Consider the following 26,713-nt stretch of genomic DNA (forward strand, 5'->3'; position numbering starts at 1 on the left):
AACTTGATTATTAAAAAAAGTATCAGTCCATTTCCTTAGAAAATCTAAATTTTTATTATACATACTGTATTACACTGAAAATACGTACCCAAAGACAGAATATTTTGAATTTACAACTGTACAAAAAAACAATAGAAAACATACGGGCTATGCTATAGATGTAACATTTTACAAAATGACAGTTCTTGTTAAAGGCACCAGATTCCCAGAGGGCTCTGGCTTAACATTTTTTAGTCTTTTTTTTTCCAGTCAGATCTTACTATGAAAATGCGATTCACTCTTAAACTGTATAATGTCAAAGTCTCAAGCTTCTTTCACCTAGACAAGTGGTCTGCACTTTGACACAACTTAGTGAGAGAAGTTAACAACTTCACACGGAGATGTCAAGCAACTACGAAAGGCTCCTCCCCATCACATCCAGCATCCTATGGTATTTAACCCAAAGATTTAATGGCAAAGCTACCAGTGAAAATCAAGTTAACCCACAAAATACTGGCCCAATACAAGAGTGTTAACCATTAAGCCTAGACTGTTTTGTGTGGAGATAACTACAGAGTGTGAGAGTATGAAAAAAATGGTCTGTCGAAAAGGAAGATGGAATCTATGATCAGAACTCTTACTCAGCACCCTCCTCATTACACTAAATTCACTCTTCCTGGTCCTGATGGCACTCATGAAAGAAAATGGAGCCTAAAGAAACCCAGCACTTTGCTGCAGGACAAGTTGTTAAAGAACCCTGGGTATGCATGTATGTGCTCCTTCTCCCCAAAGAATAAAAGTTGGGACAGGACAGGGTAAAACACAAGCTACTTTAATTACTTCTGTCTCCAGTATTCCACACTAAAATCCAACAAGCTAATTCATATCATGCCTAGGCTTGCACAGACGGGTGCTTCTTTACAGCAAGGGCAAGAGAAGCTGAGACATCCTGCCTTGCTGAGGTGCAGTAATGCATTTCTGAAGTTTGGGCCTGCCATTTCCTAAAACTTCATGCTTGGATAAAGGGAAAGAGGAAAGGACACAAACAAAGCTTTAAAAAAACCCTCTATCCTGTGGTCAATCTGTCAGTACATCTGCAAGTTATTCTAGAGTCAACAAATGTTTTTGTTTAATCTTGCAGCACACATTGAGCCTGAGTGGAATCCAGCTAACATCCAAGTGACTGAAGATTCAAGACAAAAAATATTAAGTTCCAGGGCCAGATTTTATTCTGTATGCAACAATTCCATTATATTGGAATTTAAGTGTTGATTTCTGAATTGTCTGGCATTATCCCTACTTTCAGGCCACCGGTTCAAGGATTTCATTCTCTGGACCACAGAACTCCATGCAGTCTAACTTCTTACTGTATCATTTTAACAACATTGCAAAAACTTCCCTTTCTTTAGGCATTTAAAAAAAACTTTCTAGATTCACAGATCAAGTTGAAGTAATGCTCTGGTATTGAGGGTCATAAAGTCACTTTAAAAATAAATTATTTTTGCAGTGTTAAATTGTCTCATCGTAATGACTTAACGGAATTAAAAATATACTATGCTTCTATTTAAAATTTCACTTTATTGCATATGACTGACTTTAGACAAACAGGCCTGGAGACCAACTTTGTTACGCAGCAAATACAAATAGGTAGCAGCATGGTTAAGCTTCCTGCACACTACTGCACTCAAATTACTCCACTGCATTCTAGAAGGGCTTCTTGAAGAGGAGAGGGACAGCTGTCCCACCACAACAGCACAGGTCTAAAATGCAGACTGTGGACTATGAAAGTTTAGCGAGGGACCCCCATTAATCTCAAGTAAGCCAAAAGAGCCATCACACAGCAGCTCCTGATCACTACTGAATAGCAAAGAATCTTGCATCAACAATTTACAGTTACAGTACATGCCGCTCAAGTCAGCTGATTTTCTAGAAGTTCTTTCTTTAAAATTTTATTTGGTACTTGCAGCTTATCTAGCAAGCAGGAACAGTTAAGACAGAAGTATCATACATGTTTACAGAAAACTGGTCATCACAAGAAAAACTTTAAAAATCTGAATGCAGACAAGAAAAGGAATGTCACTTTTCTTTAAACCTTTCTTTTAAAAGATGAATACTTTCATATTCTATTGTTAGCCCTTACTGTGTAACCTACTATAATCAAATAAGTTATAACCATGAAAACACATTCTACTGAACTCCTAAAAACTAAAACCCACTACTCATCCTCATTTGTCAGGCTGGCTTCTAGCTGTTTAAAGAAAAATTGCAATCAGAATCACAACCTACATTGCTTCTGAGATGGGGTTAGGTGGAGGAGAGCCCCCAGTGTGACAGTTATATGCAAGTAACTTTCACACTAATACATGCACAACACTCCATAATGGTACTAGGTACCACCAAATAACTTGCCCACTAAAGGAACTAGAACATTCTGTATATTTGCTTAAGGTTAAGAAATCTGTACTTTTGGTCACATCTTAAAACACTGTAGAATACAGATTTTCTTATTATTTATACCTGCTCTGTCATGTTGGATAATTTTTTTTTAAAAACTAAAAATAAAATGCAATAAAAATGCCCCAATACAAAAAGACTCTAATCAACCATCTAAACGTCTTTGTTAGTATATAAGTGTACTTATGGGATTTGGTCTGCTTTCTTTTCAGGAAAAAAATTAAAAGCGCCTCATTTTGTCCTAAGAGCTCCACTTTAACATGAACCTCTCCAGTCAGTCCAAGCTACCTCCTCAGCACCAAGCCACCCCTGTGCTACTCATCTTTGTATTTCTTCCTTCTAAGCACCATTCCCTACCAAGTACAGCTCCACATACAAGTACTAGCAGAAAGCAGATGTTTAATTCAAGCCTCTTTCAAGTGATGAAACCGAGTCTCCAAAGGATGAATTCTGAACTATGTACATAAGCCCTCTCAATAAATGCAAGCTTATTTGTACTATTAAAGCCAGATTATACCAGTGGTGTGAACACATTTATAAAGATAAAAACGTGCTTCTACTAGAAGAGGACAAGTATAAGGCACATTTATATAACAGTATAATTGTGGCCACATTAATGATCATACTGATATAACTACACTGGTAAGAACCACAGCTACAGTCATTCAAAACTTTTTGGATCAGGGCTTGGCAATTAAACACGTTATGACCGCTCAACCAAACATAAAATCAACACTGCTTCAAGACAACAAATATTCTCAACTATCTATATTCAGATGTGTGTCACTCAACCATCTCTAGGGCCATTTAAAAATTAATCTGCAGTTGGTCTTGAGATGTAATAGTTTCACTGCCTCCCAGGTAAGTTATGCTGTTCAAAGGGCGTGCTACGCAAGAGCCATAGATCAACTTCTACGCTAAGACTTCCATGGCAAAGAGCTATCACCTCCAGGCAGTGACAAGCCACCATTACTTTTTCCTTAATTTCAATGTTTTTTTAATTCAGAAAGTTACAATACTCAGTTTCTCTCAATCTCAAATAATGCCAAATACAGATTAACTCATGCTGGGCATGGAAACTGACAATATAGCGAGTTAAAGCAGCTCGATCTCATCCTAGGACCCAAGCATAAATAAGCTAAACAGAGTGGGTACCATTAGACACTGGACATCTACCACCTGCAATATTTAGTGATACTGCAGCTGAATTACAAAATAATCAAGCACTGACCTGTGGTGCTTTGAATGTCCATTCTTACAATAGAACCCATGTAGCCAAAGAAAATATTCTTACAATAAAGATCTGTGCCCTCGTTTAAAGGTAAACCGTGAATGACTGTGCAGTAGTCTTCTCTTCTGGTACTCAGAAGTAAACTGCTCCCATCTGTAATCTTTCAGTTGTGATCTCTTGAACTGTAGCAAAACAAAAACACACCAACAACTTTCCCCTCCCAGAAACACCTTTCCCTCTCCCAAGATTAAAAAAAAAAAAAAAGTGAGTTTGACACCATCTTCTTCTGTGTTCACTGAGTCCAGTTAGATTGAAGAGCCACAACTTCTGCTCTGGAGGGTAATAATAAATGTACACACAAATGCCATTTTGTACAGTTGACATACTCTATGAGTTGGTTGACTCTAAGCTTGATTTGGTCCAGTCTGCTGTTGCTGCGTCTCTTAGGAAACATTAGTTATAGGTTTGTACTTCTTGAATCTGGTCCATTCACCAGTAGCATAGTTCATTTCAAAGACCGTATCAACCAACATAGTGGTGCTGCCAGTGCCATCTGCCTTTGGTAAATCTTCTGTATGCTCACTAAGTTTAATTTGGATGATGTCACCTTGCTCTTGGCAAGGATTCTCTGTGAACACAAGAACAGGAACAAATTATACATTTCAACACTGTATTAGAAAAGGTAAAGAGCACTTGATGGGGCTTCCTATCTTATGCTGAAAAAACCCAAACCCAACAAACCCACCCCAAACCAAGCAAGTAATGTCCCTAATACACAATGTTCATCCTCCCTCCATACATCACAGATGGAGTTTTAAGGAACAAAACCAGATGCCAGAACATGAACCCCAAGGCTAAAGTAACTGAAGTAACAACAAAAGGGGGAGTAAAGCAGGCCAGTGTCATTTCTGACTGCCTCAAGAGTCGTAAGAGAAGCTTGTATTTAAATGTGAGTTCGTAAACTCTAACAGAGTTGCTTTATTTGGGACACATTTTGTAGCCAAAAGCCTCAACAATTTTCAGCTGTTCTGGAAGCCCAAACAGCTTCACTAAAACGCCAGTAGAAGTATTAAATATTACATTTCAAGGTATGGAATTGGCACTCAAGAAGCTCAAGAATATGTTAGTTGGCAGTTATTTACCCAGCCTTCAGAAGATGCTGACGTTATTACTGAAGGAATTCATATTGTTATATACTTCTCTATATATGTATATGTGAATATATACAACACACACATGTGCACACTTCCAAAATAGTATTTTACCTTGTATTACAAAAATGGTCCACATAGATATTGAAACACACCCTCCTACTGCAATCTGAAGTAGCACCTAGTACTAAGAGTACCATCATTAATGTAAATACACAAAACTCTCTTAAAGCCCAAGGACCATCACAGTAACTCTACCCTGATCATCTTCATCAGTGTACTGCATTAATCCAAATGCATGAGCCACATTTAGGCTCCAGCACTCCAGTGATAAGAGCCCTCAAATACCAAATAAGAAACCAGAGCTAATGTAGAGTTCACTTAAGGACTCTTAAGCCCCTTCTCATCTTACATCTGTTAGTCTTCTGGGTAAAACAGCCTTGGTCTACCAAGGCCAATATATGACAGGATCTAGCTATGAGACAGCTTATCTCCCTGGGATTCACAGCACTTGTGGTTACCCAAAGTCTCCAAGAAAACAGTTGCTACATTTCTAACGTTAAGGAATCAGCAAGGAGGCTCTGTACTGCCCAACTTGTACCTCAACTTGCCACGAAAGAACTTACATTCACTGGTCTTCTAGACAGACTACTAGGACCCAACCAGACTGGTCACTGTTCTGACCGACTGCCTCATTTCTCTTCAACCCCTAAGCCATGATATTACATGTGTTCAGTTATGTATGTAGTGTTTAGCAACTGCTCTGACACACTGTTTGACTTACTGGAAATAGATCCTAAAGACCCATTTCCAGGTAGTCAGAACTACAATCCATAAAACTATATACAGTCCAAAGTAATGCACAGTCCAGTACTCACAGAGCAAAGCTAAAGCAAGAGTCTTGCACTCACATATGCACATTTAGAAATGCTAGGCCATATTTCAGATTTAGGTATTCAAAAACAAGCTAAGTTAGCCTCAATACATGCCTCTGGATCCTGCCATGAATCCAAGTATAAGAGCCTTTTCTGGCCTTGTAACTTTGTTTGCAGTCTTGAACATTTCCTGTGCAGCATACATTTGCTCCCTCTGCAACAGATACAACAAGTATGAATTCCAGTGGAGAAAACACTGCCAACAGATACCGTATTAATATGCACAGACAAGCGTAAAAGAGTACAGGAAGTTCGTAGACCTACAAAAATTAAAAAAAAAAAAGCCTTAACTTCAAGGCTTTCCCTCTTTAATGCTTATACCTAACGCAGCAGGGACAACTGAATTCTGAAACTGGAAAAAACCCACCTTTAAATAGTTATGGAAACATGTGCTAAGACTTAATGTTTACATTATCAATTCTGTGTTATGACATTAAGAAAAAAAGGAAAAACCCAATACTTCCTCTATAGTCCAACAAACCCAGGCTTGCAATAATTTCAGAGGAATTGGGTTTTTTTCTCTAATAAGCAAATAGAGGTACTGCAAAGAAAGTCACCCAGCTTCCTAAAGTTCAGATCTTGCAAGCCAGGCTTACAGATGCGTTTATCAAAGTCTTCAAATCAGTTGCATCTTCAATTAGTTACCTGCTTAATTTCAAGCATGCACATAATAAATACTAACATACCAGCAATAAGAAGTTTCAGGACAAAAAAAATTATAATTGCTGTTGAGTTTAGTTTCCTCCTCACTCTCAGGCTTTAAAAGCTGCATAATGAGGGACTGAGGGCATCAAGAAATAAAGGCCTTCATCTTAGAATAATCTATGGATATCTTTTCTCCTACCATGGCAATAACAGAATGCTTTTTAGCAGCTTACATTATATGCAATTGGCTAGGCAACAGCTCTGCTGGAAATATACCTTTCTTCCAAAATTCTTTATAATGAGTAATACAGCATTGTTCTACGTAACAAATAGCAGTAAATAAACACATCTTACCGTGACCTTAACAGCGCACAACTAAAAATGTTGTGATTAACATTAAGACAGAAATGGTAACAAAGCCACAAAATATTTTCATTATCTTTGGTTATAAAAAAGCAGCCCCAACCACTCCATGATCCAAAGGCCAGGAACTGCCAACATACTAAATGAGATCAATAATAAAAATTTGCATTTTCCAATTGACATCCAAAGCAGCAGTCAAAAAGAACCTGGTTTTACTTACTGTAAGAGAGAGGCTTTTTTTCGGTGGTGGCTGTTGCTGAGTTTGGGGGGCCACTTGTGGTGCTTGTGCTGCAGGGGAAATGGCAGGAGGTGTGGTAGGTGTTAGGGGTGAGGTAGGTGTAGCTGCAGGTGGATTAGAGTTACTATTGTACATGGGTGTTCTTTGTTTGAATTGCGCAGGAAGAGTTGTAGTAGCATTTGGAGCGGCAGGCTCTTCAGTCTGTCTGTTAGTCTGCAAGGCCTCTCGTGCAGAGCCAGCTGCAAAAAACAATCAGGTTAATTAAAAACATTATAATCCACAAACAGGGATTAGCATCACCAATAGCCTTTAAAGAAACTAAAAATTCTGATTATTCCATTTTAACACCATAATTCAACATGCCATCTAATATCTATATGAAAAATTGAAGAGCTAATGCTCTTTCCACTCAATTATCTTTAGCGATAATTAGACAACTGAGTGACTAGCTGTCCAATATTGATTACACTGTATTTATCCATTAAACATAAAATTTGATGCTATCAGATTTATTATACTGAAACTGCTTTACTTACTTTTTAGCTTATATTGCTGTAACAACTGTACTCTGACCCTACCGAGATTATTGCTGTACTGTTACGTAGAAGCCAAAACCATAAAAATATTTCATCAGTTTTTACCTAATGTAGCAACAGCTTCCAAAGGAAATGACAATTAAGTCTCAGCCAGTAACAAATATTGAAAATACACAAATACTCTAACAGATGACAGAATCAAATGTAGTGTTTAAATAATGAATGATTTGTGAAGACTAACTGCTAAGACGGTTAAAACCTCGCAGTGTTGCTTCTCAAAGTTGATCCATTTACCTGCACTTAAGGAAGTTACTATTCCGAACCTGGCTGCAGGTGGAGGTGATTCATACAGTCAAGTTACTGTGATTTCCTAAGTTACTACCTGTCCAGCAAACAGTAATTACCCAGAACATAACTCCAGCCAGCTCTTAGACACAGGCACAGCTGCTTAAGCACCTTTCACGAATCTCAGGAGGTTTAAGCTAACCTATTCATGTTGTTCACAACAGACTAAAAGGCAGATACAGACCAGAGCTACACTGATGCCTTTCAAATTGGATTTTAGAGAACGAGATGCCTACCACTCTTCATCTAGACACAGACACAGCACTGGTTAACAATACGACTATTATCTAGTAAGATGTGGAACAGGACAGTGAACACTTGAGAGGACAAACATTTGTAATAATTAGCCCTTAATTTTGTACAAATCTCTTAAGTTTTATTACTGGTTTCCTCTCATGTCAGAATAACTGACTTGCATAAAGTACCATCTATCAATTATGCAACCTCAGAGTATATGAGACCAAATCTGTGGATCTTCCGTGTGCACCTTATATCAAGGAAATAGTTTTATATTCCTTGTCTATAAGAAAAGCTAGATACCCCATCCTCCAAAAGGAAGAAATAAGTTAGAAAAAACAGAGAACAAAGACAATAGAGAATTTCAAACTAGGCTTGTCCTGCTGTTGAATACAATGCCAAGGCTCTGGAAAATAATACTAGCTGCTGACAACACTGATGTGCTCTTGGCTGCATTCCTTCTGGAGATGCCAATTTTCTGCCAGAGAAAGATTTGCATGGACCTTCAGAGAGATTCTGAACTGTTTCAGGGCCAAGTGATCAGGTTTTGCATATGCATTTTTCTATAGTGACCAACATGCCACAGCTCACGAAGACAAACATTACCAAATCACAACAAGCAAGAGGAAGAATAATGCCTTAAAGTGAAATGTTGGTTCTGTTAACTGTAAGGTCTGGTAATGAATCCCAGCCATGCACATCTGTTAGCGCAAACTGGTGCATTCCTTTAAGACTTTACATGCAGCAGGGAAGGAAAAGTAAAACCAAGTGTGTTAAAATAAAAGGTGTAGAAATAAAGGATTTGTACGAACACTATTTTTTACTGTAGGCGATTTTCTAGAATTGAAAATAATGTAGCACTTTTCAAAACATGCAGGAGCCCAGCTATTATCTATCAGACTGTTATAAAAAAGGTAAAAGGAAAATGGATGGCTTGATCCCAGCCTGGGTGAAAGCTAATATGTACCTGCCTCTAGAAAGCAACTGTTTTCTACATACATGCATATGGATGCGTGTATGGAGTATATACGCTTGTGTATTACTGGTGTCTCTTTAGGGATTTAGAAAGTGCTAGATTTTCTATTAGCCAGTAAGAAAAAAAAACCCAACCAGCAAATTGCTTTGCTTGCTTGACTTACTTAGGAGTCATTTTAAGACTTCAACAAGCATTTTCTTTATTTAGGTTAAATGACACGTCTGGTTACCCCAAACCCAAAGGCTGGGTTCCTGCAATGGATTTTTATGCTGCTAAGGTTAAGTTTCACTAGAGTTGAGGGATAGTAGGTTTGTAAATAAAAGAAGAGCTGGACAGTAAAACTGTATAGAGTTGGAGGTATTAGGCCCCAGAAGCAAAAAAAGTGTCTTTTACCTGGCTGTGTTTCAGAGCTTGGGATATATGAGGAGGACGGCACCACGCTGGGGGTAGCAGGTAAGTAACTCGTAGAAGGTAGTGCAGGCTCATTGTTCAATGAGCCAAGTTTCTGTAAAACAGAAAAGGAAGTGTTATAACCATACTCCATGTATGCATGCGCTGTTTCTGCACTTTAAATACAATTTCAACATTAGTTCTGCTATGATATTCCTTTTGGGAAGTTAATTATGGACTCCTCTGTTAGGGCAAGTTTGCCATTTCAACCCTAACTTGAGACATCAGAATTACCCTAGGAGAGAAAAAGCAGCTGTTATTTCCCCTAATTCAGATCAAAGTTGCTTCTGAAGGCACAGTCTGAGCCAGGAAAAAAATACTACTGTGGAGACTGTACTTCTGCAAAGAGAGTCAGGATGCTGTTCTTTTGTCCCATTCCTCAGCTGGTAGTGTGGAGACCAGATGATGAAATTTGTGCAGATGGTACTCTCAGAAGAATGACACTATAGAAATGTGATCTTCTGCCTGAGCAAACATACTCTTCACTACTAGCAAGCAGAAACCTGTGTTCATCCATGAGCAAAATGCCAACTAAAATATCACTCAGGAGAATGTAAAGGCCTCTGGGACATAAGCAGAAGGCAGCAGTAAAAGCACAGGTAAAACCATCTTTCCACTGAAACATGCAAACACCAACATGATGGATGTCATCTAGGATCAAGCCAAAGAAAATACCACATTTTGCACTTAACTATAAATGATACTGCACACACAGCACAAAGACAACAGCATGGTATCTATGAAGATCCTCACTTCAGTCCAATCCTGCCTTACAAACATAAGGGGTTGACAGAAGAACGAAGTTTTGGGGGAGTAAGTCTAGCAGACAAATCATTCAAGGTAGCCTTACTAGACAAAAGATGGATATTCTGTAAAATGTAGAGCTTGCCAAAAAGACACTCTTTGCCTGTCTTTCTGCAGACTGCTATAAACTTCACTCCTGACACAGGCCTACCAGTATCTGCCTATATGTTGTTTTTGGCATGTGTGCTATTGATTGCTACCCCTATAACCATGAGACCAATGCTGCATGTGCTTACCATTAGGCCCTAGAGGAAGAAACGCCTGGCTCACCAACCAAACCACAGGTCTTTATTTTTAAATAGAGAGCTCTCTGAAGGCAAGCACTGCACGTCAACACATGGATTTAAAGAGGCAGAGGTAATCATGACCACTTTAAATTTGGAACGAAAAGACACTTAAGATTTGAGATGGATTTCTATCATCCCAAGATGCTTGCAAACACTGGGTGCAGCTGCCTCAAATTATCTATTAGTATCTAAAGAACGCAGTTCTACAAATTAATTCCAGGCCAAGGCTTGCTGGAATAGAACAGACAGTTTCTAACTCAGAACAGGGGGAGGACCTAACGTTCTTGTAAGAGTTAGGTCATGACTGAGAAAGCATAAAGCTGCATCACAGTTTTTCCAACGCACCATATCTGAAAGAGTAAGAAAAAATCCTACACAGAACTCCTCCCTCCACCTCTCACCCTTCGATTGAACTACCTCTAACAACAGGTTAGCTTTTTCAGTAGATCCTAAACAACGTTTGGATTAGGAAAAAAGAAAAAGACTGTGAAGAGGAATGGCCACCTCTGAACTTTATGGGTTTTAAGAAGCACAAATTTATAAGCCGTAGGTAATTTGGACAGATCAATTTCAGTTTATCCTTCCCTTTCAGAAGTAATGGGACTGGCTAAGCCTAGTTACAGACAGGTTTGGAGACCTCAGAAAAAGATGCCTTCTGGATTAAGCATCAATTCTCAAAGATTACAAGCTAAAAATGGAGAAAAGAACCACAGGAAGATACTGGTGAGTAGGTTCTTTTCTCAAGCCAGAAGACAGAGGAGCTGCAAAGACTTCTTTCTTACTTGGCTGCTTATATCTCCCTCCTGGGCATAGGCCAATGACAAGTGCTCCTCACAGACTTCTGTGGACATTGTTCCACTAGGGTCACAAAGGATGCACAGGCACTGAGTGAAACCTGTAGGAACTCCTGAAAATGATTCTACCTCTCCACAGTCAGAGGGGTCCTCCTATTCCCTTCATCTCTGACAGAAGACTACAATCCTTGGTTACAGAAATGTGATGCCCCATCACAAACTTAGAATAGCAACATGAAAACAATCAAAAACTTCACCTTCATCCTGCTTTGAATTTTTTATCTAGTTTGGTGAAAATACAATGGAATTTTGAAATAATTATATAAAGATTTTCACATTCATCTAGGTTGGAAAGGACCTTGAAGATCATCTAGTCCAGATGACTAAGAGGCACGTTTCAACAAGTTAGTAAAATATTATTACAGTGTTTAAGCATTTTAGAATAACTTGCATCATGCCTTTCTCATCTTTTTTTCTGTTTGGTTTCTGTTTGGTTTGGTTTAGTTTAGTTTTACCTGTGTAGACACAAGGCCAGCAGCATAGTCTGGGGTAGCATTTTCTACTACTGTTTCTTCTTTGGCTTGCTTTTCTACAACTTCTGTATCTATTGCATAAAAATAGAAGTCAGTTCAAGGAAGTTTTCTGAAATACTGAATTATACTTTTTTAAACAAAGACATAAAAATGAATTCTTCAAAGTCTGCTAAAATATGCTTAAAGAGGTATATGCTGAAAGGTTGGTAGATACAGTAATCTTCATACACAATTTTATAATCAACCCAATTATGAACTGAACCACAATGTATATCCATCAAGATACAGCATCTGTGTAATTAGGCAGAACTGGCTAACTTTAAGATATTAGAAAGCATCAAAACCCAAGCAAAAATTTAACTGCAATTATGATTTTGTTCTGAGACAGTACTCACATTTTTGGTGACAAATACAAAAAGTTTGTTTTGGGACAAATATGCTGCCTAGTGTACCTTCCTGATATGGTTAAGTAGAGCACTGCTCTGTCACTTAAAAGCAGTATAACAGATATTATTCACTTGTTAAGACCTCTCAGCCAGAATTTTGCAGTGCTGTTTTTTCAACATTACTTTCAATTAATTTACTTGGCTACACAGCCAGTAGAAATAAGCATACCAAAATATCTCAGAACAATTCTAGTACTGAAGCCACTCACAGACCTATGTGCTGCCCAAAGTATAACTAGTTCAACCCTTTCATGCAACTGAGTCAAGTTGGCACACGGCAATATGATTACAAGCATGGTGGGGGGGAACGTGGTTGGACAAAAAATAAAATCCTCCTTTAACGCATTTTTTTGGTTGGTTGTTTTTTGGGGGGGTTCTTCCTCCCCTTTTTTAAAGTTTAGCTGAAGATAGTTTCAACAAATGAAGAACAAATGGTACTACAAATCTGTGTCCTATTTGCAGGTATATTAACAGCCTTCATAAGTAGCATGTTATACCAACCTAATGTCTTTCTTCTTCTCTTTGCTTCACGGCCAGCACCTACCATATCCAGCTCAGAAATATCTAGAAGCTAAAAAGAAAGGCAATATAAAACTTAGTAACTATTGCTAAATTTATGTAGTTTATCTCTAAATATTGTATTTAATTTTTTCTTTAATATATTGAAACTTGATTCGAAACAGCATCAGAAATTCACTGTAGATCAGGGAGGAGAACTGAGCAGGAAAGCAAGAGACTAAGAAAGAGTGCACCTACCTTTACTCCTCTTTCTTTGCGCAAAGGTGTTCTTGAAGGAGGAATGGGAGTTCTGTTTCCAGAAGGACTAAATACACTAGGTGCTGAAGTACTCCGGAATGGAGCTTGTTTTGGTATTCCTTTGAGTGGTGCTTAGGGAAGATCAAAAAAGGCAACAATTGTAATAGGTTTAATTAGTCATGAAAAACAATAATAAAGAGTTCATTGGCTTCTCTCCTTCTTAACACACACACCCTCCCCTTCAAATGTTTATAGTGTGGAACTATCTATAATACACCACACGTCTCTCAAAGGTCAGATTAGGTTTTACCCTTCAAACAAGGGGCAAGAGCCAATCTCTAGGCTAATGCTTGCAACCCCATTCTATGTGAATTAGTCAAACAGGTGCACTGTTATTAAAATATACTTTTCCTGCATACATTGATGCTTTCCTTACTTATAATAAATAAACTCTGAACACATAAAAAGGTATTGGGAATGAATGTTCTGAATCCAATTATTGCCAGAGTCACTCTTTGAACTTTAAGATCTAGTTACTTGGTAAAAATGTATTTAATCAAAGATCCTTAGCCATGCTTCTCCAGGGCTAAGGGCTTGCAATCTACTGGAAAGGTAAATTACTGTTTCACACAGGGGTCTGAAATTCTGGAGCTGCTGTTTGCACAAGAAGGACAACCCAATTTGGGTCTATACTGCAAACAGAAAACCTGCCATCTCAATATTCAGCAGAAACTGCTACACCTATAAGAAGCTGTTTTCCCCAAACTTTATACTGTTACCCTTCTACCTCACGCTTAATGTAAGCGCTGAAAACAGCATCCTTTCACCAACTGATAGAAAATTTGGGATACGTATAGATATCTATTAGGTCTTTGAGCCTGCTGACAATCTCATCATACCCTACAATTTGATGATAAACACAGAATTTTAGTTTGAGGTTAGATACACCGTATCCCTCTATACGTTGTACTGAAAACCTTTTCACCAGAGGACAATCCTCTGACCAGTGTAAGTTTCAGCAGAGTAAATTGATCCCATAACTCATTTCTAGAGACCACCTGGCTCTAAAGGCAAAGTCTAAAAAAATAGGTTTATTAGTTCAACAGCTAAAAAGAATTACAAGAACTAATGGTCAATTTCAATACTGGGACAATTTTTAGTTCAAATTACAACAACAATTTTTGCATTTACTGCATGAACACACGGCCAAACTTTGGTGTTCAAAACCACATCTTAGATAACATCGACAAAGTACTTCACAGCTTCGAGCCACCACACCAAGAAATCACTCAAGTTTTACAGCTCAGCATCATATTGGTGGTCAGAAAAAAGTTATACCTGTGCAGTGATTTAAAGTACGCAACTAATTTTGAACCCTCCTCTTGCTCCTAGTCAAAAACTTATTTGAAAAATTCAAGCAGTTCAGGAACTTCAGCAACAGCTGAAATCTATTAATGCAAAGTTGAAGAATGATTATAACATCTGTGTCATGTCCACTAAATAGAAGCCACTGTACAGCTTTGGCTGCAGAAAGCACACTGTCCCCTTTTCTTTCTCCACAAATACAAGATACTTTCAGTCTACTTCATAGTATTTCAAAGAGCACAGCAGATTACTGTGATCTACTCTGCTCCCTTCTGGAGCAACATGGCTTAGTCAGGAGTTATTCCTGGAGTGATGTAAATTAAATTCTTACCAAAGTCTATAGGCATGATCTAGCTGTTACATTTTAGAAGCATGGCAGATATGTTTGCCATTTAAGAAAAACCCCACACTCTTGTTCTTTCTGACAAGACATGTGAGAAACATTTAAATATCAGGACAGAGGGAGGCAGAAAGGGAGAAATACTTTGCTTCAAAAGTAATTAAGTTTTTGTGAAAACTAGACGGTAATTTTATTCTTCATCAAGGCTATTTTATCAGATTTCCTTTCTGGGAAGTGATGAAAGTCAGCCATACTTGTTGTATCTATCTTTTTGACCAGTCCCCTGCCTTTGGCATGGAAAGGCACTCCTGCAGTCTTCTTGAGCTGTTGTGCAGTTTCTGTTGCTACAAAGAAAAAGGGCTTCAGTTATTAAAGAATTTGTGCTGAAAAAATACAATATATTGCTTCTTATATAAAGTGTTATTAACTAATACATAAAAAGATGGGAATAGCAACAAAGGAAGATTTATATTTTAATTAAAACCCAGGTTTATGTGAGGTAAACACGGTATTTGAAGAAAATGCAAAATCAGTACGATTATGCAACTGGTCTAAGCGAAAAGAAATTATCAGAGTAGACAATTTACTCTATAGAGATTGAAGTAATTAAAGAAAGTTCTACATAACATCACAAAAAGTTACAAATCTTGTATTTAACAAGACCAACTACTCAAGTCACACACAAGAAAGAAGCAATCTGCTGCAACAGAACAGCAGGTACAGTAAACTATTTTATAATCACTTAGTTAAGCGGCTACCAACACATATATATATACATGTTGCCTTTTGTTAGCAAAAACCCTCTTGGTTTTCACACCCTATATAGATAGCCATACTGAGCAAAAGAAAGCATTAATTAGCAGTTCTTGCTCCCTCTTGCAAAAACATATGGTAAAATACAACTAGGTTCTCATTTCAGTTTTGTTTCAGGAGCTTTAACCAAAACTGTCCCTCACAAGTCTTCAAAATTGACTGTTAAATATACCCCATGAGAGAATATATCTATGCTTTAAAAAGCTACAGCTTGTTGTATGCCTTGAAATCTGAACAGCATTTAAATCAAGATTAGCATTTTAATGTAATCATGGCCAGAATGACTTGCACCTGCTCTTCCACACATATTGGTCTGTCAAAGAATAACAGCCAGCAAAGCTCTTATAACAGAAAAATTTAATGTATATCCCCATACTGGAGAATAAGACTGAATATAAATTTTCCCTTCACCATTTAATTCATTACTCAAGCTTATCAACTAGGTGTAATACTACTTACACTTCTGCAAGAGTTCAGCTCTGAGTGTGGCACTTTTAGGTTTCCTTTTCAGCTGGAAATGTTTCACTGGGGGGGTAAGTGGCCCAGCTAGTGTTGTCAAGGCATTTTTGTTTAAATATTGGCATTCCAACGGCAACATAGCTGAAGTTTCACATTCACTTACTGCATAAAGAGTTAACACAGTACACATGGTATTAGCACCTCTTCGATAGTTAATTACAAAACATTTCACAATTAGACTGTACAGGTGTTTTTAAATTTTAGATTACTTATTTAAACACCAAGAGTAATTCAGTTCTAATGATTACACAGTATATAACCAGTCATTAGGATGTTTGTTTTTTACATTAGCTTCGTAAGAGCTTCCATGTTAATTATACCCAGTCAAATTATAGGAATCTTAAATATGCTACTATTGTCAGAGTGAAAGATAAAAATGACTGAATTCTCAGATTCCTTAAAAATTTCGCATAGAAAGAAAACTAGTAAACAAAAGTCCAAACAAAAAGTGTGAACAGACCATTTGTTTATAGTAAGAAAATAAAATGCTTCCACCTTTCCACCTCCAAGTAATTTGATTATTGGTCTGCTGCAATCCTAACTCCAAGAGACCATGTCTGTCCGTTGATGCCGCAGGGCTTTTTCTAGGCAGTGTGCTAAATAAACCCACTGAAGTAGCAGTAGCTTTGCATCACCATTTACTACACTGTTTGAAGCAGCAACTGTGCAAGTGCCTGAGCCAATATTTTCAGCTGCTAGGCAATCCGTAGCTACTCAGACAGCAGCAGCACAACTCTTCTTGTGACCAGTCTCCCCCACAGCCCCTGTCGTTTGTTGCCTAGAGGAGGCCTTCCAGCGGAGACGCACCCCACCTGCCCAACACAGTGGTGGTGCTTCCACTGCAGAAACAGAGCCTTACTGTCTTCTTTGGTACCAAAACATATGAGACAGAGCAATATATGAAAAACCTCAATTTACCAAGCTGCAGTAAGTTAGTTATTACCTATCACATACGGCCTGTCTACAATCCTAATGAATCCACATTAACTTGTGTGTTGCCCTTCACAAACACTCTGGGTAACCTGACATGCAAGTTCTGATGATGTGTGAAAAGATAATTTAAGAAGTTACCATTCCTTAAATATCACAGTTCTCAATCCAGTAACATGCCAGGTCATGAACTGTGGCAGTTAGGAGACAAGACATACTGCTTGTCCTGATACCAATACTGTTAAGATAGCAAGACTGCCTGTGAAATGACAGGTTATTTCTGAAAAAAAGGCATCACATTTCTGTAATTTTCACCAACAGAAAAGGCTTACCTTTTTCTCTAAGCTCTCCTAAAATATCTTGAACATTGGGATTCTGTTCTTCAAGATCAAGGTTAAGGGAGCCAGTATCTGGAAAGGATTTTAAAATATCAGCTACCATTAAGACCCAGGGGTCTGAATCCAAGGTAGCGAGCTGGATAATTTCAGTCAGTGCCCCTTTCATCTAACAAAAAAAGAAAAAGAAAATCAGCCAATTGGAAACAGTTTTAAACAGGTTATCGTTGGATTTTTTTATTTTAAAAAGACACTAGCATGCACAATGTTTTACTACTGGGGAAGGGAAGAGGGAAACTGCTTCAGCACAGTTATACATTAACTCCAGAACTAAATAAAGAATGAACCAAGGTAATTTTTTTATATCACTTTCGGTCAATCTAACCCAAGTTTGTTTTGAGCTTTTGGCAGCTCAAAGCTTTGTTTAGCACTGAACATTTTTACTAAAAGCAACAGGCCAGATTCTTACATTACTGTGTCCTTACGTTCCACACTTACACTCCCAGTGTACCCACAACTTATATTCAGTGATAAGCATATGCAACTAGAATACAACAAGTTATTTAGAACAGGCATCTAAATTAAGATGTGTCCCTTTCTAGGCTACAGAATAATTAAGCAGACCGACCATATCTGCATCATATGAACATAGTAAGTCCTCAAAATTTTACTTAAGCTTAAGCCAAAATAATGTGTTTCACGCTAATCAAAACTGTACTGTTTGACAAAACCAACATATTACAGAAGTAGACCAAGCCCTCTAATATGCCGCAAGTAACAAGATTTTCCATCTACCAGTTTCTAGAGTAAGAAAAAAGTTATTTTTCTTTAAGAACCTATCTTTAAAAAGGGGAAATAATGCTTAAGATTATAAAAATGTCATTGTCACAGTATTTTTTTTTTAATTACTGATCAACATGTCTGTTGGCACTATGAAATGAAATAAAAATCAAGGCGACTACAGTCAGGGGTTACACAATGAATCTCTTAAAGAGTTGGTGTACTTCATTCACAGGTAAGCTTAAACCTCCCCAAATAAAGACTGAACACTTTTTTTCCTAAGTAAACTTTCACGTAAGCATTAAAACATTAGCTTCACAGAACTAAGATGTTCGAGATGTACTGTGCGTCTATCAAGCCACAAAACATAACAGTAAAATTACATATTTAGACATACTCTATATGTATGGCATTAACATTGAAGAATTTACAAGCAAGTATAAGGAAATACTTGAATTGTGATTTTTTACAGCCCACTGTGGCATATATAGCTTAGTTACAGTCTACATGTTTCTGAACACAGGGAGGCAAGCAAGAGATTCATCTTCACCTTTATGCTGTATTTCTTCCCCTTTATTTAGAACCAGCCTTTTCTTATATGAAAAAGTTTAATAGAACTCATGCAACTCTAAGAAATAAGTTAAATTTCTGCTCTCCATTTTTTCCCCCAAGCACTTTAAAAGCTCAGAGGCAAACATTGACATTTCTCAATTCCTTTCACCCAGTGTTATTGCCCTCTCACTTTAGAAAGGTTTACGTGTGCACTATAGGGGCAGTTTGTCCTTTACCCCTTGCATGTTTTAGCACTCATAACATTTTACCTGTGAAATGAACCAGACCAGTTCATCTGACCAAAAACTAGCATCTCTCTATAGCTTTAAGCTTGATCAGCCCCTTGGTGTGGCTGACTACAGTCACACAAACACTAGAACCATGAAGAGTGGAGCAGAAAGGAGACACCACGACAGTCAGTTACCAACTTCAGCAGCACTACTGATGTGCTTTGAATTAGACTGCCCATACAACCATGATCACACATCACACAGTTTAAACATGTTGTCAAATTTAACCAACGTTCACCAATGGAGAGAATCAATTTCTAAGGTTCTAGTCTTTGTTGTCCTCCATTGCTCATTTCTTTCTCAGTAAACATAAAAACCCACCTCGACTCCACACAGATTTGTCAATCTCTCTATTCTAACCCTAAACTCATCAGAAGTCACTTCCACTACAATGGATGAGGATGAGCATGAATACTATTGGAACAAAGTCTTTTATTCTCCTATCCTATAGGAATTACAGTACTGATTTATGCAAAATACCTGAAAATTTAAAACATGCCATGAGAGCTGATAAAGCTATGGTTTATTTATAGCTTTTACAAGCTTTTAAACTGGATATCACTAATGCAGGTAAGTGCATAGGAAGTAATTGCCTCCATCAAAGCAAACTCAGGCAATAGTTGGGAGCAAAGATGCCTCCTGTATCCTCCCAATTTACCCTTCATATCTGCTCCACAGAACTGCTATTGGTACCAAAAATTCACACAGCTACATGTCTATACTATGCATGCTCCTACCGAGCTCTTTTCTGGGCACATTACACCCACGCTGCTCTCAGGGCAGCTAAAGTCCAAGGCTACTTATTCCACGACCCACCACTTCACACGACTTTGGTTCCTACAAGAAAGAAGCCCACAAAACAACTTGTTTGCCTAGTACTGGGCAAATAGCATTATCACAATGCCTCATGGCAGAAAGAGCACGATGAAAGAAGAGTCACTATCACACACAGGGAAGCGAAGCATGCTAACATGTACTGTGAGCTAAACAGAGACCTTGCCTGAATACCGGTTTGCATTTAACAAGCCTGGATTTGAGTTTTGACTCATGTTTGTCTTCAAATAGCAATTTAAATATACGTTCCCTGTTCACTTTTGAACTGGCAGCTGAAAAAAGTTTTCATTTGTGGTTTGAGAATGCATGAAATGCAACTCAAAATAAGATAAAATCCTATGTACAGTTTTTCTGTTACTTTACAGACCAGAGCCATAATCCCAAACTCTTAATTGTAGAAGATTGCAACACCAGGTCAGTAAGAGTTCCATCAGCTTAACAAGATGCTGGTTGGAGCATGAATGTCAAGATCTGATGCAACATGTTCTGGCATTTCTCTCATATAAAACTTAAGGATCTAAAGTATTTTTCTCAGCCTGCTGGCACAAAAAAAAAAGCATGGGGTACGACTAGAAAAGTCTAACAAGAAAGGATCAGGCAGGATGGAAAAAGTCTGGGAACAGAGACAAAGGGAGATTAATAACGGCTGTGCAGGAAGAATACACAAACAGCATCGTGGGAAGGTGTAAAAAACGGAAACGTTACTAGAAACACACGAAATGATAGCTCCAAGATGACTTCTCACAAAAGATTCCCATTCATTTGCTTTATATTATGCCTAAATATATATGACTATACCTTCAGACAATTGCATCAACAGTTGGCTAATAAACCCAATCAAGTTTTAATCTTTTGGGGGCCATAGACAAGGTGATATTTAATAGGTACCTGTATTATTATAGAGCATTTTCATTAAGCTAAAAGCACTGGATTGAAAGTACAGTATTAATATTTACATGATTCAAAACTAGGATGGATCAAATATCACTACCGCATGTGTTTTGTATTTTAATCATGAAAAAGAGCAGAAATGGCCAAGAGTCAGATTAAAGTATACCATATTACATCACAGAAAAAATAGGAACACTAAATGCAGGACAGAAGGATGCAGAGCAGCCTGCCTGTTCTGAACCCAGAGGAAAAGGCAAGTGCCATATGCCCTCTTACTCCTTTGCACTAGTACTCCACAATTCCCACTTACATGGATCAGGAGTCCTCTATTCATGCAAGTAAGCAAGAAGAAACAGTATTAACTTCTGCTCTCTTGCAGCTGCTGTAATAAAAGGGCAGACCACTGCCAGGATAGGCTGCGTCTCCCTCTCAAGATAATTCAGAGAGCACAGCAGCACAGTCCTCATTCCAGACTTGGCTGTAGCATCACAGTCTAACCCCGAAGAAATAAATTAAACATTGGCACAAAAAGAAAACTTGCACTTGCCATTGTGAATCAGGTTAACAAGAATATAATATACAAAATAAACAGAAGTAACTGTTCTGCCAAATTCACAATTGAAACTCTGGTCAGCACTACAATGAGCTTTAGGCATCATTTCAAATAAGTGCGATTATCTAGAAAAAATTTAGCAGATGAAAAGCTGGGGGGCAGGGAGATTCAAGAGTTAGCAAGGTCTGCCTAGAGAATTACAGCGGGAAAGGATATTTTTGATAACTGCCTACAAAACACAATTAACTTAAAATGAAAATGGGAGCCAATTATTCTTATTAGTCAGCGGGAACAAACAAGCAGTAATGAGGTTCACAGCATGATAAAAAATTAGGTTTATTACCTATCCCACAGGAGCATTATGAGTATTAAGTTACTTATATCTATACAATATTTGGAGTGTTGAATGAAAACATTATGAAAATTGAAGGATATTACATTTGAGAAAGAAAAAAACCAACACACTTAAGGACTCAGTTTTCAAGAGAGCTCATTCAAGAGTTACTTGTCTAGACTTAAGCTTTCAGAGAGATTTAGAAAGGACCAGCAGCTAATTAAACCCCTTCTAAACCAAATACCACCACTTTCCTTGATTCCCACATAACTTTTTACTTAGATGCCTGCTCCCAAATGGTTTCCATGTTATTCTGTGCCTCAGTGAAAATGCTACAATATAGAAAGCAGGAAAAAAATAAGATTTTGAAGAGAAAATAGCTAAATCCAATCTGTTATCTGATCTGAGCAGGGAATAACATTTAACACATTATATAACAAACCAGTAGCACATCCTGCATCCACTATAGAGATCCCCAAAGCTTTACAAAGCTGATGCAATGTATTTTCCAATACTATTAAGTTTCCAAATGCCAGCTCACTGCTTCTCACACACGATCGATCCACACTAGCACATGGCACGGTCAACACACATATGACTTTCCAAAGAGACTAATGAAGTACTTTCACAGTTAAGTTCAATTATTTTCAAATACAGGAGTGATTTCCAAATGACAAATTTCACTTCCAGGCAGCTACAGGTATCCTGTACTGGTGTATTTCTGCTAGCAAAAAGACACCATGCTCAGCGCTCCACAGTACACTGAGCAGTGAATACTGCAGAGAAGTACACAGCACAGCACGTATACTGAACACAAACATACATATATATGTGTTCTGGGTATAAGATACCCGATGCCAGTTAAAATATCAAAAATCTTGACAGCAAGTTATGTAACAAACCTTCACAAATACAACCTATTTTAGCAAATTCACCACAAATTATGAGCATCTGATAAGACAACATCCCTTTCTGTCAAGAGTTTGGTTACACCAGCTATTTTTATCACTTATAGAAGGAAGTCTATAGTGATAATAGCAGACCAACTAGCAATGCTAAGAGTTTCTGCCTTATGAGTTTTTAATTTTTAACAATTTTAAGCCCTTCCTCTCAGTTAAAAAAAATTAATCACATGTCCCTGAAATAATTATGATGTTACAGGTACTGTGCAAAGGACTGAAAATATGCTTGATCCCTAGATCTCTATCAAGTGTGCTATTTACAATGGAAGATTATGATTGAATTCACAAACTCTGCCAAAGAAGTTAAAAGCCCCACAATATTTTTTGTTACAGCAGTAACAAGGTCTTTATATTTGGAACACAACCGATCAGTTTAACAATACACTAAAAGGCACAGCAACTGACTTGCTCTTTTTTACACACACTTTATCTCCATGACTAACAAAAGCACAGATCAAGTAAAGTTGCTGGCTACCAATTTCCTCAGAATCAGTAAAAAAAGTTTTTACCCGCCCAGTGCACACTCTTGCAGCATTTCAACAAATTACTTCAGCTGGCTTGAATTCTGCTCCCTCAAAGAGCTGGCGTGAGTGTTATTTATGAAGATCCCTAAGCTTTTTCGAGCTCTTTTCAATCTAAAACCACCACTAATGTGTTAGCTTTTCCTAAACATTGCAATACTCATTTCTTCCAGGCTACCTGGATTTTCACACTACTTCAGAAGAATTCTGCATACTCAAGAGTTCATGTGAGCTTATGCACAGCTCCCCATCTGGCCTTGGTTATTTGTTTGTCCAAAACAACTGCATTTGTCACACACAATGAAGACCACTTGTGCAACGGACAGGCACTAAACATGAATATAATAGTTTAAAAATTAAACACGCTGAACAAGATCTTACTTTTTTTAAAGTGACACCAATTATGTGTAATAGTGAACGATCATACAGATGCATGTGGCAAGACAGACACCATCACACACTAAACTACTGCTTAAACGTGATCCTTGTGCATTGTCAGCTTAGAAGTATACAAGAGCTGAGCACCCAACAAACCAAGTTACATACTGTCTCCCCACGCCCTGCCTAGTATATATGTCTATTAAGCCTAAGCAGCAGCTGCATCCTAGCCAAGAAAGAGATTGGTGCAAGCACTGCTGACGATACTCTTCACAAGAAAGTGAGGATTAACTACGCACCACCTCCATGATTGTTACCAGGAACCAATACCATACATGGTGGAAGTAGGAAAGGAATTCCTCAAACCTGGCTGAAGAAACTTAAATGTTTCCCAATTATTCTCCAACTATTGCCCCAAACATCAGTAGCTGCCTACTGGTAAGAATAAGCCAGCTACAGATGAGGTATGGTCCAGGGCCAAGTGAATAAGCTTGCAGAGCCAGCTCAGACTCGACCCAGCCAGCTTATTAGCTGGGGTAGAACAGTAAAGGAAAGAACCAGCTGTTCCCAGAAAGGTAAAGAGAAGCAAAAATAGGCATGGCAATTTTCCTCAAGCACGACCTGACTGCAAAAAGGTGGGGAAAAACACTGTTGAGTGCAGACCCCAGATCTTCCCCTCCCAAAGTTTCAGCACTTGCTGCTGTCCTTCCTAAAGCTGAGATGTTTGACTTGGGACACCTACACAGCTGTCAGTACTAAGGAAGGAGAGTGACGGAAGCCTAACACACACGACTGTTCCTAAATGATCCTGGCTCTCTGTCCTAATCCTAGAACCACTGCCTCAGAAAAGCCCTCCTCCCCAGAGGCACCCAAACTGTATCAAAACACAGCCCTACAAGTCCATGTGGAGGTGTAAGATGGGTTTCACGTCAAAACTGCTTTCAAAAGACCAGTGTCAACCAAAGACTCCACGAAGAGCAGGAGGAGGAGCAGCAGCAAAGCTTCCACTCCACTCCTTATCACAGAGAATCTGGGCGCTTTTCCTCACAACAAGGACCGAGTCCTCCGAGCTGGGCCTCAACGGACCGCTCTGCTAGCCGAGACCTTCTTCCTCCCCCTCCCCGCCCAAGACAGACTACGAGAAAGAAGCGGGGAGGTCTGTGGGGACCAGCCTTCCCATACACGCCACCCCCCGCCGCCGAGTGCGGGCGGGCACCTGCCCTTGAGGAGCTGCCGCTGCTCGGCTTCCCCCCCTCAGGGCTGCCGCGGGCAGCTGCCCGCTCCAACCGCCCGCCGCGCGGGAAGGGGCAGCGCGAGGCCGCCTGAGGCGGCACCGCGCCGCGGCCCGGGGTCTGCCCTCACCACAGGCTCCCTGTGAAGGGGGGGGAGGTGGTACTGGCGCTGCCCTCCCTTCTCCCCTCACGCCATCTCCGACCGACCTCTCCTCCTCACACACACGCTCCCCGCTTCGGTTGAGCTTCCCGCGCAAGCTCCTACCCAACTCTCACCTCATCCACCGCCCGGCGGGGCAGGTGCAGCATCCCCAGGAGCAGCTTGAGCTTGACGGCCGAGGAGAGGCCGTGGAAACAGAGGCGGATGTTGTCGATCACCGAAGCCGTGAGCAGCGAGGCAATGCTCGGCGGCGCCCACAGCTCGTCCGTGGAGCCCAGTTTGTTATGCAGCCACAGGCCAGTGTCGCTCTCCCGCATCGACGCCATCTTGGGAGCGGGGCGAAAAAAGAGAGGATTCTCCACGGGCATTTTATGAAGACACCTAAAGGGAGGAAGGGAGGGGTGAGGACCCCTGCGGGTCGCCGTCTTGTTCGTAAGCCAAAATGGCGGCGCCCTATGCGGATGCACTAGGAATAGGCGGAGATTCTGCCGTAACCTAAAATGGCGGCGCCCAAGCGGCGAAAAATAGGGAGGCTCTTCCCCTCTCTCGTTCAGATGCAAAATGGCGCTCGCCACAGTTTTTTTTCCGTATTGCAAGATGGCGCCGCCTCACTGCAGAGACGCTTCTCTGTCACCCCCGTCTCGTTTGTTCCTCACAGTTCGCCCTAACTTCTCCGGGACTCTCCCAGGCAGAAAAGGGCCGCAACCAGAAGTGGGGTGCCGAGCGGCACAGCTCGGAGGTAGGCCGGAGCCCGCCCCTCCCCTCGGAGAACGCTGGCCTTCCCCCAGCCGGCGGCTCCCGCCTCCCCTCGCTGCCCGGGAGCCGCCTCACTGGTTCGGCGCGTTGAGCCGCTGCCGCTGAAGGCGGGAGAATGGCTGAGGCCCCCACTGCCCGCCCGCCCTTCCTTCCCGGGAGCTGGGCCGGCCGCCGGGCCTCCAGATACAGCGTTTGGCAGAGCACCACGTCTCCTTCCCTTAAGCCCCCGTATCCGCGAAGGGGCGGGTAACCCGCCCCCTCAGCGGCGCCCGCTTGGGCACACCAGACCCCTGGCAGCAGCCCTTTTGCGCTCTCTCTGGTCGGCCTGCGTTGTAGAGGCAGTCCATTTTCCCCACCTACCATCGTGGGGAGCTTGTTAGAGTTAATATCGCCTTAAAGTGCACCCACCTCCGCAGTTTCCTCAGGTCCTGTCAGCCCTTGGTTTTCTTCTCGCCCAAACCAGCTAGGGCAGCTTGCCGACGCGGTGCTAGGTGGTGAACCCCCCCGGTGGTGCTACGATTTGACACGAGTGTGTTTTTCATAATATTCCCTGGAGATTTTTGTGCTGGGTGCTTCAAGAGGTGTGGGAGGCTACATCAGTGTCTGTAACACTAGCGGTAGGCGCTCAGAAATTGGGGGTTGGTATGCATACATTCATATTCCCTTGTGATTCAGCTCATTGTTATTTAAATATGAAAAATTAATCAATTGTCTAAATCCCAGAAGACTCAAGAGTTTTTAAAGTGCGGCATAAACGGTTCATTTTAGTGGCTTTCTAATCGAAATTAAAGTACAGGAGTTGCAGGAGTGCATAGCAAATTCACCTTCTCTCAAGGTTTTTAATTAAATTTTTTTTTTACAGCATTCTTCCTTTAAAGGAGGTTGTTTACAACTTGATTTCTCTAAGAGAGCAGAGTGATTCTTGCTGAAGTGCTTTATATTTTCTTAATATGGTATTGTGGAGCGTTACATTTTATTCTTGTTCCCAACTTTTACTAATACCCAAAA

General features: G+C 39.8%; 2 protein-coding genes across 3 annotated transcripts in view; one reads left to right on the forward strand and one right to left on the reverse strand.

Moving 5' to 3' along the window:
• Nucleotides 1–30: 30 nt before the first annotated feature.
• Nucleotides 31–26,532, reverse strand: NELFA (negative elongation factor complex member A). 2 transcript variants are annotated; one of them, XM_074865586.1, is made up of 12 exons: nt 26,114–26,532; nt 25,066–25,330; nt 17,460–17,631; nt 16,138–16,299; nt 15,120–15,209; nt 13,161–13,291; nt 12,906–12,975; nt 11,941–12,029; nt 9,484–9,595; nt 6,979–7,235; nt 5,805–5,904; nt 31–4,292 (listed from the first exon to the last, which is right to left on the reverse strand). In XM_074865586.1, exons 2-12 carry the CDS (start codon nt 25,315–25,317, stop codon nt 4,108–4,110), a joined length of 1,620 nt encoding a protein of 539 aa, XP_074721687.1. In that variant the 5' UTR covers nt 25,318–25,330; nt 26,114–26,532; the 3' UTR covers nt 31–4,107. The 2 variants fall into 2 exon arrangements, with proteins under 2 accessions (XP_074721687.1, XP_074721688.1); XM_074865587.1 differs by lacking the exon at nt 26,114–26,532 and adding an exon at nt 25,445–25,481.
• The window catches only part of LOC141942426 (NELL2-interacting cell ontogeny regulator 1-like), a 37,054-nt gene continuing 35,903 nt past the window's right edge, over nt 25,563–26,713 (forward strand). The window contains exon 1 of the mRNA XM_074865596.1: nt 25,563–25,688. The gene's annotated coding sequence lies outside the window, so the exon portion shown is untranslated. The remainder of the gene's footprint in view (nt 25,689–26,713) is intronic.

Source organism: Strix uralensis, chromosome 4 (assembly GCF_047716275.1).
Source record: "Strix uralensis isolate ZFMK-TIS-50842 chromosome 4, bStrUra1, whole genome shotgun sequence".
In the NCBI taxonomy this organism is placed as follows: Eukaryota; Metazoa; Chordata; class Aves; order Strigiformes; family Strigidae; genus Strix; species Strix uralensis.

Coding starts and splice junctions, on each gene's coding strand:
- NELFA (XM_074865586.1), bottom strand. CDS start 25,317: ATGCCCGTGGAGAATCCTCTCTTTTTTCGCCCCGCTCCCAAGATGGCG. Junction 15,210..16,137: donor AGCTGAACTCTTGCAGAAGT/GTAAGTAGTATT, acceptor TTTTCTTTGTAG/CAACAGAAACTGCACAACAG. Junction 4,293..5,804: donor ATTCATGGCAGGATCCAGAG/GCATGTATTGAG, acceptor TTGTGTTCACAG/AGAATCCTTGCCAAGAGCAA.